The sequence below is a fragment of the Microtus pennsylvanicus genome, chromosome 3 (genome assembly GCF_037038515.1).
Source record: "Microtus pennsylvanicus isolate mMicPen1 chromosome 3, mMicPen1.hap1, whole genome shotgun sequence".
NCBI lineage: Eukaryota > Metazoa > Chordata > Mammalia > Rodentia > Cricetidae > Microtus > Microtus pennsylvanicus.
Window position 1 is genome coordinate 98,346,331 of NC_134581.1, and position 14,283 is coordinate 98,360,613.

Genomic DNA, 14,283 nt, shown 5'->3' on the forward strand with positions numbered 1-14,283 from the left:
TGTCCTTCTGGCTGTCCATCCTGGCATCTGTGGGTGACAGGGCCAATGGGTGACTCCCAGCTCTGGCAGAAGCTACCTGTGTCCCTGGGCTGTCGCCTGGGCACAGGGGGCCCAGCAGTACTTTAAGGTCTTGGCTTTCCCTGCCTCCAGGGACTCCAGGCCAGGCCACCCCTGCAACCTTCCCCGGCAAAGAGCCAGATCCACCTTACTCTGTGGAGACGCCATACGGCTACCGCCTGGACCTGGACTTTCTAAAGTACGTGGATGACATTGAGAAGGGCCACACGCTGCGCAGGGTGGCAGTGCAACGCCGCCCGCGCCTGGGCTCCCTGCCGCGGGGCCCGGGTTCCTGGTGGACGTCCACGGAGTCGCTGTGCTCCGATGCCAGCGGGGACAGCCGGCACTCGGCCTACTCCTACTGTGGCCGTGGCTTCTACCCACAGTATGGGGCGCTGGAGACCCGCGGCGGCTCCAACCCACGTGTGGAGCGTACGCTGCTGGATGCACGGCGCCGGCTGGAGGACCAGGCGGCCACCCCATCAGGTGGCCTGGGCTCCCTGACACCCAGCGCCGCGGGCTCCACCAGCTCCCTGGCAGGTGTAGGCCTGCTGCCGCCCACACCTCGCAGCTCGGGTCTGTCCACCCCGGTACCACCCAGCGCAGGTCACCTGGCCCATGTGCGAGAGCAGATGGCTGGGGCCCTGCGCAAGTTGCGCCAGCTGGAGGAGCAGGTGAAGCTGATCCCCGTGCTCCAGGTCAAGCTGTCAGTGCTCCAGGAGGAGAAGAGACAACTCACCGTACAACTCAAGAGCCAGAAGTTTCTAGGCCACTCCACAGGAACACGGGGCCGGGGTGAGCTCTGTCTGGACCTTCCGGAGCCTCCCGATGACCCTGCTGTGCTAGAGACCCGCTCTGTAGGCACCTGGGTCCGGGAACGGGACTTGGGCATACCGGATGGTGAAGCTGCCCTGGTGGCTAAAGTGGCCGTGTTGGAGACCCAGCTCAAAAAAGCGCTGCAGGAGCTGCGGGCGGCTCAGACCCAGCAGGCCGACCTCCAGCCCCAGGCCTGGCCACCGCCAGACACCCAGGTCCGTGTGGACACCGTACGAGTGGTCGAGGGTCCCCGGGAAGTGGAGGTGGCAGCCAGCACGGCAGCAGGAGCCCCTGCACAGCGAGCCCAGAGTCTGGAACCCTACGGAGCAGGGCTGAAGGCCCTGGCCACATCTGGGGGCACAGAGAACGCCCTCGTGTTCCGCAGCCATGAGGTGGTGGAGACTATGTGCCCGGTGCCCACAGCCAGCACCAGCAACGTGCACACAGCCAAGAAGATCAGTATTACAGAACGGAGTTGCTTTGGCGTGACCAGGACTGCAGGTGAGTGACTGTTCAGGGGAAACCCAGTAGGGCCTTTCCTTCATCTAACCTTCAGAGAACAAGGAGCCCCAGCTTCTTAACGTGGAGACAATTCCACAATGGGCCACAGAGCTGGAGGGGCCTGGAGAGAGGGCACCATTGGTAAAGTGCTTGCTGTACAAGCGTGAGGACCTGAGTTCTAATCCCCAGCCCCCATGTAAGAGGCTGACGGTGGCCATGTTCATCCCAATGCTGGGGAGACAGGAGGATGATGGGGCCTGCTGGGCTAGGTTATTTGGTGAGTTCAGCCTGTGATAGACCTTGTCTGAGACAGGATGGGCCTAGCAAGATGGCTCGGTGGCTAAGGCGCCTTGCAGCCAAGCCAGATGACCCGAGTTGTAGCCCTGGAGTTCACATGGTGGAAAGGCAGAACTGACACCTACGAGTGTCCCCTCTGCCCTCCACAGGTGTGCTGTGGCCACGTAAAAGCTCAGACACCTTTTTTGGTTTTTGTTTTTTGAGACAGGGTTTCTGTGTTTAACAGCCTTAGCTGTTCTGGAACTCACTTTGTAGACTGGGCTGGCCTCGAACTCACAGAGAGCTACCTGCTTCAGGCTTCCGAGTTCTGGGTTAAAGGCGTGTGCCATCACCACCTGGCAACTGTGCATTTTTAAAAAGGTAGACAGTACCTGAGGAACACCACCTGTCTACCTAAACACGCATGCAGATATACACACATGCACACACATGCATGCCCGCACACATGCCCTCATACATACATGCACAGAGAAATTGAACTTGAAGCATATTGCCTTGTTGTGTTGAGGTGTTTCGAGGACATTCCCCAAGATGGTTAGTTTCATAGCAGAGTCTCTCTTTTGAATTAAAAAATGGCAGGAACGTGTTGGGCACATGTAATTCTAGATAGAGTGTGTTGTCCATGGTTCAGGCGTGGCTCGATCCCAGTGCTCAGAAGCCGTGTGGATTCCCTACCTCATGTCTGTTCTGTGGCACTTTCAGGAGGATGAGGAGTCCAGAACTCCTCCTCCTCCACAGATCCCGTGCGTTCACATAACACCAGATTAAAACCCCACGAGTGGCCTTCAGTGGCAGAGCCAACCAGAGTACATCTCCCTGCCCAGCCCTGAGCCCTGCGGGTGGAGGAGACCCTTCCTGAGTCCAGGGGCCTTCAGAAGAGGAAGGGGTGCACCCGGAGGAAGCGCTGAGTCCTCGTGCCCGGAAGGGCTGTATACAGATTGTCAGCTGCCCAGGAGAAGCTGCCAGGGTGATTCATAGGAATAGTCACAGCTGTTCTGTCTTGGCACGGGCCAAGGGGTGCCAGCTGCTCTGCTAAGTGATGGGCCAACAGCCGAGGTACCCCGGGTTCCATCACTGTGTAACCCCAGCAGTGACTCCACCTCTTGGGCCTCCACTTTCCTCTCTGTGACATGCTCTAATATGGATCCACCGAGTGCACACAGTAAGTGCTCAAGCTGCTTATTGCTGCTTCTGCTGACAGCGATCAGGTTGGCCTTTGTGGGCTGTTCGGTTTGGGGTTTTCTTCTCTTTCCCCTTTGGGCTATGTGGAGTTGGAGACAGTTTTGCTATGCACTGCACTCCAGCCTTGAGCCTTCCCTTCCTCTTCCCATTCCCGCCCTTCCTTGCCTTTTTACCTCCATCTCCCCTCCTGAGACCTCACCTGGCTCAGCCTTGAACTCTTTCATTCCTCCTGCCTCAGCTCCCTGACTAGTTGGGATTACAGAGCATTTAATCCACTCCCGACTTCACTCTACTTATGGTTGGGGAGACTGAGGCTTAGGGCAGGGATTCACTGTGCCAGGGTCTGCATCAAGAGCCTATGGAGGCCGCCTTCTCACCCCCATAACCAAGGTCAAGTTGGCTGGAGCCCTGCTGATTCTAACGGGCCCAGCTGTGTTTCCTTGCTTCCCTGTTGTTCCTGGCCGGCTACGGAAACCACCCCTCTGTTCCGTGTCCATCTAAACACCCAGCCCTGAGGTTCTGGCCCCCAGCCAGGGTCCCGCCCAGCCCAGCCTTGGAATCTTTGAGAGGCACCCTCCATTCCAGATGTGCCTCCCAGGGCAGTCATGGGACCTCCTGCTTGCCGGACATACAGACAAAGCTATGTTCACTGCCTGTGGAAACTGCCACCCCAGAAGTCCTTCCTCATGTCTCACTGCACTCCCTCTTGCTGCAGCTTGCTTACATCAGACCTCACTTAGATGGATCAGGAGTGGGTCTGTTCCAGGATTTCTCCAAGATGCTTAGTACTTAGTCTCACAGGCCCTGAGAACACTTGCAAAGCTCCTTGCTCAGGCAGGGGGACACAGTTCAGCAGGTAAAGTTGCTCGCCACCAAGTCTAAGTTTGACCTCCGACCTACATTTTGTTTGTTTTGGAGACAGGGTCTCACTGTATTACACTGTTTGGCCTGGAGCTTGCCATGGGGAGTAGGCTAACCTCCAAATGCTGGGATTGCAGGTGCTCACCACCATGCCTGACCCACGTAATGTAAAGACCTGACCCTGCCCCCCAACAGGTTGTCCTGTGACCTCCATATGTGCAAGCCATGGCATCCCACCCCCCCCAAGTAAATAAGAGCCTAAGTCAGTGTCACCGTTTAGAGACGGCCTCAGTTAGCCAGGCTACCCTCGAACTCCCAGAGGTCACTCACTGCCCTTGACCCTGGAATATTGGGATTAAAGATGTACACTATCGTGCCCAGAAATAAACGTCATTTTAAAAATACCCCTGCAGAGCCGGGCGATGGTGGCGCACGCCTTTAATCCCAGCACTCGGGAGGCAGAGGCAGGTGGATCTCTGTGAGTTCGAGACCAGCCTGGTCTACAAGAGCTAGTTCCAGGACAGGCTCCAAAGCCACAGAGAAACCCTGTCTCAAAAAACCAAAAAAAAAAAAAATACCCCTGTGGAAAATTGTGAGAGACCCCAATAGGAAAGTGAAAAGTGTTCACGCAGGAAATACATGCTCAGGTCAAAACGGAGAGAAACAACTGAATCGTGGTAGTTCCCTGGGTGCTGGCCTCCCTGTGCCCCGTGGCTGTAATCTTGAGCCTGGCTCTGTGTGTATTGTTTATGTTCTCGGTCGGATCTAGGCTCCGTGGTGTCTTTTTGACTCAGTCTGTTCAGGTGCAGTAGTGTATAAGCCTAGCACTCGGTAAGCTGGAAACTGTGTAGGTGGGTGGGAATCACCTCAGCTTCAAGGCCAGCCTGGGCTACAGAGTGAGTCTCTAAACATCAACAAGTAATGGGCGGTGGAAAAGATACAGCACCAGGCCAGGGCGCAGTGGATCCAAGGCCCTGGGATAAAGATGGACTTGGGCTGATGAAATGAGGCAGAAGTAGACAAAGAGTTAAGGTGTGGGGGAATCCCAGCACCCAAGAGTGAGTTCCAGAGGCTCCTGTGAGCTGACAGTGCAGTGTCAGAGCTGGAAGATGGGCTGAGGCCAGTCACCACGTATGTCTGCTGAGCTTGGTAAGCCTGATGAGAAATCATGGTGCACTCCTTGGAGGAAGAGGCAGAGCTGTCTGACTTCTTTAGCATCAGGCAAGGCCTGTGTTTCTCAACAGAGCAGGATTTTCTTTCTCCAGCCGAAGGTGGGGGGAACCCCTTTCCACAGATACACACCCAGGCTTGAGAGAGATGGGCAGACTGGATCCAAAGACCCGGGGCCCTGTCCACTCCAACACCCCAAGCCAGTCAAGTCAGGGCAGAGTCAGCGAGCCCAGGCAAGCCAGGACCGGTACAAGCAGCCCTGTTCTGGTTCGACATGAGTCCCTGTGCCACAGAGATGGCCCGGCTTGTACAAGCACAGTGACCTGAATTGGACCCTCAAAACTCATGTTAAAAGCCCACTATGTGATGGGACACACAATCTTAATGCTGGAGAGGCCAAGACAGGTGGATCCTTGGGGCTTGCCTGCCAGCCTAGCCTATTCTACAAACCCAGGACAGAGAGACACTGTCCCAGACAGCAGATTCCACAGAGCAACAAAAACTGCATACACAGTGGTTAAAGCGCTTGCCACTCTTGCAGAGAAACTAAGTTTGCTTCTCAGCACCCAACTACCTAAAATCCCAGCTCCAAGGATCTGACGCCCTTTTATGGCCTTCTCAGTCCTCTCTTACACACACACACTCACTCACACGCAAGTACATAAACACACGTGTAAACTATAAAACAAAGCTTATGGTGATGGTGCGTGCCTTTAATTCCAGCACTTGGAAGGCAGAAGCAGATAGGTGTCTGTGAAGGTTAGGCCAGCCTGGCCTACATGTTGAGCTCCAGGTCAGCCAGGGCTAGAGAGTGAGACCCTGGCTCAAGCAACAGAAAGGTGATTTCTGATGTTTATAGAAGCATTGGAAAGTGCAGAAAAATTTAGACCGCCAGACTCTGCCTCCCCCACCCAGGTGTGGCTGCTCCCTAGATTTTTGTCCGTTCTGTTTGATTTTTGTCCATTCTGTTTCGTTGAGATGGGGACCCATTCTGTAGGCCAGGAACTGGCCTAGGACTCATGGCCATGCTCCAGCCTCAGCTTCTCTGTAACAGGCACAGCTTCTGTGAGCATTTCTGTTCTTTGGCTTCTGTGTGTTTGGGCTTTTTGTTTTGTTTTGGTTTTGGGAGTTTTGTTGTTGTTTGTTGGTTTTGGTTTTTGGAGATGGATTTCTCTGTGTGGCCCTGGCTGTCCTGGCACTTGCTTTGTAGACCAGGCTGGCCTCGAACTCACAGAGATCCTCCTGCCTCTGCCTCCCGAGTGCTGGGACTAAAGCTGTGCGCCGCCTCTGCCTGCCTACTGTGCTTTGGTTTTATTATGTGGTGCTAGGAATGAATCCAGGCCCCACACATGCTGTGCCAACGCTCTACCTTGGGTCACACTTCAGACCTGCTTCTGAATTTTTATTTTTTCATTTCATTAATATATTTGTTTATTTATTTGGAGACAGGGTCTCAGGTAGCCCAGGTTAGTATTGAACTCAATGAAACCCAGGATGACCTTGAATTTCTGACACACACACACACATGCACCCCGCACCCGCCACCACCTCTACCTCTTGCGTGCTGGGGTTACAGGTTGGATGCTGGGGATGGCACCCAGGGCTGGAGCATGCTTGGCAACGCTCTACCACTCAGCTCAGTCCTCCACCCATTTACTTTGTAAGAGCGCATGTATTTGAGACAGGTCGGTTTTGTAGCCCAGGCTGCTCTTCTCTTGCCCACCGTCTGACTTGCCAGAGCTGGGATTTCGGGTGTGAGCCACCGCAGCCAGCATGAAGTTTTCAAGGGCATAAGAGAAGAGTTTGTTTTTGATATCTGGCACCACAAAGCTTATTATTGTTTTCCTTGACTTCGTTTATTTTTTCAGCTGCTAGGGATGGAACCCAGGGCCTCAGATATCCTGGGTATGCAGTCTGCTGCTGGATCAGGCCCTAACTCCTGTGCTTTTCGTACGTCCTAAACCATATTTTCCTTTCGATTTTCCCCAGTCACATAAAAACGTAAGTCTACTGAGCATGGTAGGACACATCTATAATTCCAACATTTGCAAGAATGAGACAGGAGGATTGCTGTGAGTTCTAGACTATCCTGGGCTACATAGCAAGATGCCATCTCTTTTGTTTGTTTGTTTGTTTTTGTTTTTCAGTGTAGCCTTGACTGTCCCAGAACTCACTCCGTAGAACAGGCTGGCCTCTAACTTACAGAGATCTGCCAGCCTCTGCCTCCTGAGTGCTGGGATTAAAGGCATGTGCCGCCATTACCACCGGCCAGCTGCAAGGGCTTGCTGAAGATGCATGAAGCCCTGCATTCCATCCGCGACAACACATACCACATAAACCACATACATAAACAGTACAGTGTCGGGTACCTCTCCTCTCAGTGCTGGGAGGTGGAGGCTTTTTTTATTATTATTATTATTATTATTATTTTGCTCTGGATCTTCCAGAGGATCTGTTTGGTTCTCAGCACCCATGTCAGGCAGCTCACAACCACCTGTATTTTCCCGGTCCATTGGAGCTGCCCCAGGCACCTGTATGTGCACATGTGTGTGCGCGCACACACACACACAGGCTCACAGACTTGATTAAAAATAAATCTTAGAAAACATGTCAGGCGGTGGTGGCACAAGCCTTTAATCCCAGCACTTGGGAGGCAGAGGCAAGCGGATCTCTGTGAGTTTGAGGCCAGCCTGATCTACAAGAGCTAGTTCCAGGATAGGCTCCAAAGCTACAGAGACACCTTGTCTTGAAAAACCAAAAAAAGAAAAGAAAAGAAATATAAACGTAGTTGTCTGGCTGTACTACTTCTGTAATCTCACAGAGTTGTTCTTTCTGTTTTTTTTGCTCTTCAAGCCAGTGTTTCTCAACCAGGTGGTAGCAGCGGTGGTGGCACATGCCTTTAATTTCAGCACTTTGGAGGCAGAGGCGAGCTGATCTCTGATCTCTGTGAGTTCAAGGCCAGCCTGCTCTATGGAGCTAGTTCCAGGGTTTCTCTGTGTAACAGTCCTGGCTGGTCTGGAACTCACAGAGACCCACCTGCCTCTGCCTCCTGAGTTCTGGGATTAAAGGTGTGCACCACCACCCGCACCCTGCAAGTCTTACCCGTATTTCAATTACAGCTTTCATCCCATTCCTTATATATATTTTTCTTTATTCTGCCTTGCTTTCTAGTTTTCTGATATCACCATGGTCTCCTTTTGAATTACTTGCAAACTTTTTTATTTATTCTGTGTGTGTGTGTGTGTGTGTGCACGTGCGTGCGCACCCAAATACAATTTTTGGGAGTGGTTTCTCTCCTACTGTGTGTGTCCGAGCAATCAAACTCAAGGCGTCAAGCCCAGCATCAAGTTCCTATCCACTGAGGCATCTCGGCAGCCCAGGAGTTTGCTTTTTGAAGAGGAAGTTTCTCTGTGCTGCCCTGGCTGGCTACCAAGCAGTCCTCCTGCCTCACCCTGCCCATTCCCGGGGCCCTCAGGCATGCGCCGCCACCCTGGCCTTCCTATCCCTTTTACTGTCGTTGCTGCACCCCACCTCAGCCACTTACTTAGCTATTGCATGTCTTGAAAAACATGCCCTGTGCCTGCCTGATTTCCTTAAATGGTCTTGTGTTTCAGAAAAACAAGATCCTCTCTCTGTTTCTTGTTTTTTCCACTTTAACTTTTTTTCCCCTCCAGTGCTGGGATGGGGCCGTGAGCATCCTGCAAGCCAGGCGGGTGCCAGGCACTGAACGCCCGCTCTGATTTTCATTTTCATTATTTTATTATGTTTGTTGACTTTGTGGAGGAGTGTGTGGAGGCCACAGAACAGTTTAGGAAATCTGTTCTCTTCTGCTACCTTGTGGGTCCTGGGGATCAGACCTGGCAGCAAGCGCCTTTAACCACTGAGCCACCTTGCCAGCCCCACATCTGCTGTTTCTGCACAGGCTCTGGGAATCTGAATTCAGACTTTCACCTGCTGAGCCACCACACCAGGCGCTGTAGGTTTTGATTTTGTTTTGAAGTAAGGTCTTACACAGTTGTCCAGGCTAGCCTTGAAGTTACTCAAGCCTGGGTGGACCTTTGAATTGTGATTCTCCTCAGCTCAGCTCCCCAAGTCACTGGGATAGCAGGCCTGGAGAGCTCCGTGTGTGTGTGTGTGTGTGTGTGTGTGTGTGTGTGTGTGTGTGAGAGAGAGAGAGAGAGAGAGAGAGAGAGAGAGAGAGAGAGAGAGAGAACATCGTGTGTATGGGGGTGAGAACATAGCCTTAGGCGTTGCTTTGAGGGGAATTGTTCTGTTTGCTGCTTTTGTGCCCTGCTAACTGCTAACTTTTGTGCCCTATGGCTTCTGAGGATGCTCCGGCTGTGCACCCATCTCTGTAGGGGCCCTGGGATTGCAGACACATACAGTCATGCTGGGGGTTTGTGGGATTTGAACTCAGATCCTCGTGCTTGCACAGCAGATGCTGTGCTCGCTGAGCCTTCTTCCCAACACAGGTAGTTTTTAAGAGTCTTTACATTTTTATTAATGGGGGGAAGGGTGTCGGAGAACAGCCTGCAGGAGTCAGCTGTCTCCTTCCCCTGTGTGGGTCCCAGAGATCAGACTGGACTGTCAGACTTGGGGACACACACCTTTACTGCGAGCTCTCTTGTCGGCCCTAGAAAAGTGTTTTTCCACTGTTGTCTTGTTTTGTGTTTCAAACAGGGTTTCTCTGTACCTTTGGCTGTCTTGGAACTAGCTCTGTAGACCAGACTGGCCACTCACAGAGATCCACCTGCCTCTGCCTCCCAAGTGCTGGGATTAAAGGCGTGCGCCACCATGCCTAGCCTGGAAGGAGCCTTTTAAGCCTGTTTTTTTCTTTTGTCTTCCTTCTTTCTTTTTCACATGGGATCTTGCATATATGTAGTACATACACATATATGTGTATGCATAGCACATGCAAACATGTAGTACACACAATTATGGTAGACGCATAGTACACATACCTATATAGTACACACATATATAGTACACCTACACACATATGTAGTATACGCATATACATATACACATATATAAAGTACATATACTTATATATAGATTGGCTTCAAACTCATGCCCCTCTGCCCTCACCCCCAACCCTAGTGCCTGGGCTTATGGGGACAAGCCAACATACCAGGCTATATCTAAGGCTTATTGTCCTGTTTTTATTAAGGTGTAGGACACTTTGGGAAGACAAGCATGTCACCACAGAAGGCACATGGAGGTCAGACACCAGTCCTCACTTTGTTTGAAGCAAGGTTTCTCTCTTGTTCATTGCTAGGTGCCAGGCTAGCCCAAAGACTTCCAAGAGCCCCTTTTCTCGGCCTCCCATCTCACCATGGGAACCCTGGGATCACATTCCTCCACTGTATCCAGCTTACACATAGGTCATCGGGCAGGTTCCCCTACCCACAGAGCTCTGCCCCCCCCCCCCAGCCCCAGCATTTAGATCAGGAGCTTTAAACCAAGTGTGGTGGTCTATGCGTGTTATCCCAGCACTGGGGAGGAGGCAGGAGGACTAGCCTGGGATTGTAGAGAAAGACCCACCCCAAACGACAACAGAAAGAACCTGAGGACACAGCTCAGTTTCTAGAGTGCAGGCTTAGAATACAGGGAGCCCCGGGTTTTATCCCAGAACTTGGTAGGGTCGTTCAGCCTGGGCCACATGAGGCCCTGCCTAAAAAGAGACAGCGTGCAAGGGGAGCCGCGGCTCAGTCAAGATACTGCAGTAGGGTTTGGGGTTCAGCTCATGGTACAGCACGTGCCCAGCAAAAGCAAAGTCCTGAGTTCAGGCCTCAGCGCCAGAATTACCCAAAAAAATCTACAGTAGTGGACACAAACCTGGGGTTCCTTCCCCAGTACCACAAAACATTAATAAATAAGAGTTTGACACACCCCAGCACTGGCCCTGGCTCGGTGTGAATCCAGTCCTGGTGTCAGCTCGGGTCACCACACCCTAGACTCTCTCCTTTTGGACAGATTTGTAGCCAAGTGTCTCACTCCACCCTGTCTTGTCTGTACTCAGCTTGTGGAGGAAAAGCACTTAGCTCCTTGGAGAACTTAAGTAGCACCCAGGAACTTCAGGAAGCAGTGGATTGCTTATGTTAAAAAAAAAAAATTAGTGGCGGTAGCTCCTTTAATCGTAGCACTTGGGAAACCGAGGCAAGCAGTCACTTTGAGTTTGAGGCCAGCCTGGTCTATATATGGTGTTTCAGGCCATCAGGGTAACATAGTGACATAAACAAAATATTAGATTTAAAAAATACGTATGCTTTTAAAGAGCCCTGACACTCTTTGACCTTCCACGAGGCTGTGCCCATGGCAGGAAGGCAGTGCCTCTGGGACAGCAAAGCTGCCACAGGGTGTGAGGAGCACAGGCAGCCGGGGAGTGGAAATCGCACCGTGATTCCACACTGGAAACTGGACTGATGTGCGTTCGTGGAGACAGAGCCCAAGAAGTCACCCGTGTCAGCGTGGTAGCACACACCTTTGACCTCAGTGCTCAGGAGGCAGAGGCAGGACAATCACCTGCTCTACATACTGGGTTCTAGGCAAGCCAAGGCTACACGATGAGACCCTGTCTGGAAAAAAAAATAAAAGAGCTGGTGGGGTGGGTGGTGGGTCAGTGGTTAAGAGCACTGGCTGCTCTTCCAGAGGACCCGGGTTCAATTCCCAGTGCCCACATGGTGGCTCACACCATCTGTAACTCCAGTCCCAAAGAATATGATAAATATTCTCTTTCATGCAGGCACCAGGAATGTATATGGTGTACAGACATACATGCAGGGAAAACATACACGCACACGCTAAAAAAAAATCTTTAAAACCTAGACTAAATGATACATGGAGTAAAACATACCCTCTTGTGTGTGTGTGTATGCTGTCTATGGGAGCGTGAGTGCAGAACCAGTGTTCACACAGGTTGCCGGCCTTGTAGAGCAAATGCCTCTAACTGTCTCACTGCTAAAGCCATCCTGGTAGCCCCTACATGCAGGAAGCATGGTTCACATGATCTTTAGCTGACCCGTCTCTAGAAATGTCTTTTTTTAAAAAACTGAGACGGTGTCTTGGTACATAGACTTGACGGATCTGGAGCTTGCTCTGTAGACCAGCCTGACATCAATCTCACAAAGATCCTCCTGTCTCTACCGCTCCTGTGCTGGAATTAGAGACGCGCACAGCCACACCCGATCTTGGCAGAGTGGGGTTTGATCTGATTGGTTGATTGATTGTGCTGATTGTGGCACTGAGATTGTAATCCAAGGCGGCACAAACTAGACAAGTATTCTACCACTGAGCCACACCCCAGCCCCTCACTGCAGGATTCTAGGCAGGCTCTTTACTACTAAGCTATGTCCAGGTCCCAAATTTTAAAATGGGTTTTTTGTTTTGTTTTTGTTTTTTGTTTTGTTTTTTCAAGACAGGGGTTTTTCTTTAGCTTTAGAGTTTGTCCTGGAACTTACTCTGTAGACCAGGCTGACCTCGAACTCACAGAGATCCTCCTGTCTCTGCCTCCTGAGTGCTGGGATTAAAGGTGTGTGCCACCACCGTTCGGCGTTTTTAAATTTTTCTAATGGCTCTGGTCCCATTTTCCTGGTGGCCAAACTCACACATGTTTAAGTTAGATTAAGACAGTCTGTCCCTCACATGGCTTAGGGAGGGGATGCAACTGTGTGTGTTCTTTAAAGAGGGATGGCGAAGGGCTTAGAGAGGCAGCTCTGGGTGAAGCATTTGCTGGGATCTGTGAGGATCTGAGTGAATCTGGGGGGAGCAGCCTGGTAAAGCTGGGCGGAGTGGCTCATGACCCCAGCGCTCCTACAGGAAGGGAGGGCGCAGAGAGAGACAGGAGAGTTTGGAGGCCTGCAGGCCAGCCAGTCTGGCACACAGTGAGCAGCAGGAGACCTGTCTCTCTACAAGACAGACAGGGATGACGTGACAACCTCACCAGAGGCTCTCCTATGACCTTCGTGCATGCTGTGGCAACTGTACACACACACTCATACACACAGTCACAGCTACACACACAATCGCACAGACACTCACACAGGTGCAGTCTCTCTCTCTCTCTCTCTCTCTCTCTCTCTCTCACACACACACACACACACACACACACACACACACACACGAGATAAGGAAGAGGAAACACCAGGCAGGGGAGCATGCCTCTGATCCCTGCACTTGGGTGATGGAGACAGAAAAATTGCTGCTAATTCTGGGCCAGCCTGGGCTATGTAGTAATACCATGAGTTAAAATGGTTTATTTGGGGGGGGCGTGGCAGAGATGTTAAGACACTTACTCGGGTCACACAGTCCGTAGGTATGAAGTTTGAATCTCTGTTCTGGCCACCATGCTCTTGACCACAATTGGACTTCTTTTTCTTTAGAAAATACTCAGGGTGGCCGGGCGGTGGTGGTGCACGCCTCTAATCCCAGCACTCGGGAGGCAGAGGCAGGTGGATCTCTGGGAGTTCGAGGCCAGCCTGGTCTACAAGAGCTAGTTCCGGGACCAGCACCAAAGCCACAGAGAAACCCTGTCTCAAAAAACAAAACAACAACAACAAAAAAAAAAAAACAGAAAATACTCAGGGTGACAGAGTGTGAGAGATTTGAGTCTGAAGCCAGGACTCTTGGTCTCCCAGATCTTTATCATTGGCGGGCTACTGGCTGACAATGGTTTCAACAACTCACTGTGCCTCAGTTTCTTCCCTCTGTGAGCTGAGCCCTTCCTGGGGTGGAAGCTTTGATGTAAGGATTGTCCAGCGTGCTCCGGCTGTATGGTGCAGAGCCATCGTGACTGTCGGGCTCTTTGCTGGGTGTGCCGCGGGCGTCAGAGGACACCTCTGAGACAGGCGAGGTCACACACAGGCCTGGAATTTACCAGAAGACTAGGCTGGAAGCGGTCAACTCCAGCTCTAGGGTGACGGATAAGTTTGAGTGTGCACTGCCTATCTGTGTGGATTCTAGGGATGAGCTTGGGTCCCATGCTTCCAGCCAGCCCTGCCCCACCTACTCCTCCCCCTTCCCTTTGCATGTGTTCTTGTGTTGCCGGTCTTCATAGGGTGAAGCCATTGTCCCACGGCATTCTTGTTTTTCTGTTTTGTTTGTTTGAGACAGGGTCACACTGTGCAGCCCTGGCTGACCTGGAGCTCATTCTGTAGACCAGGCTGGCCTCAAACTCACAGAGATTCTCCTGCTTCTGCCTTCTGGGTGCTGGGATTGCAGATAAACACCACCACGCCTAGTTTAGGTGGTGCTGAAGATGGATCTCAGGGCTTGGGACGGGCTAGGCAAGTGCTCTACCACAGAGACAGCTATGTGCATTTTAGAGCCCAGACTAATCCTCCCACCTCTACCCTACAGCAACGTTGGAGGCCTATTTTATTATTAATTTTTATTATTATT

The 14,283-nt window shown here is 51.8% G+C and overlaps 1 protein-coding gene across 4 annotated transcripts in view; it reads left to right on the forward strand.

Moving 5' to 3' along the window:
- Positions 1-14,283, forward strand: part of Kank2 (KN motif and ankyrin repeat domains 2) — a 30,049-nt gene that overhangs the window by 3,310 nt on the left and 12,456 nt on the right. For all 4 annotated transcript variants that reach the window (XR_012910055.1, XR_012910056.1, XM_075966585.1 and 1 more), the window contains exon 3: positions 151-1,374. Coding sequence is in view for 2 of the 4 variants with exons in the window: in XM_075966585.1 (XP_075822700.1) it covers positions 151-1,374 (1,224 nt within the window). In the remaining 2 variants the exon portion in view is untranslated. The remainder of the gene's footprint in view (positions 1-150; positions 1,375-14,283) is intronic.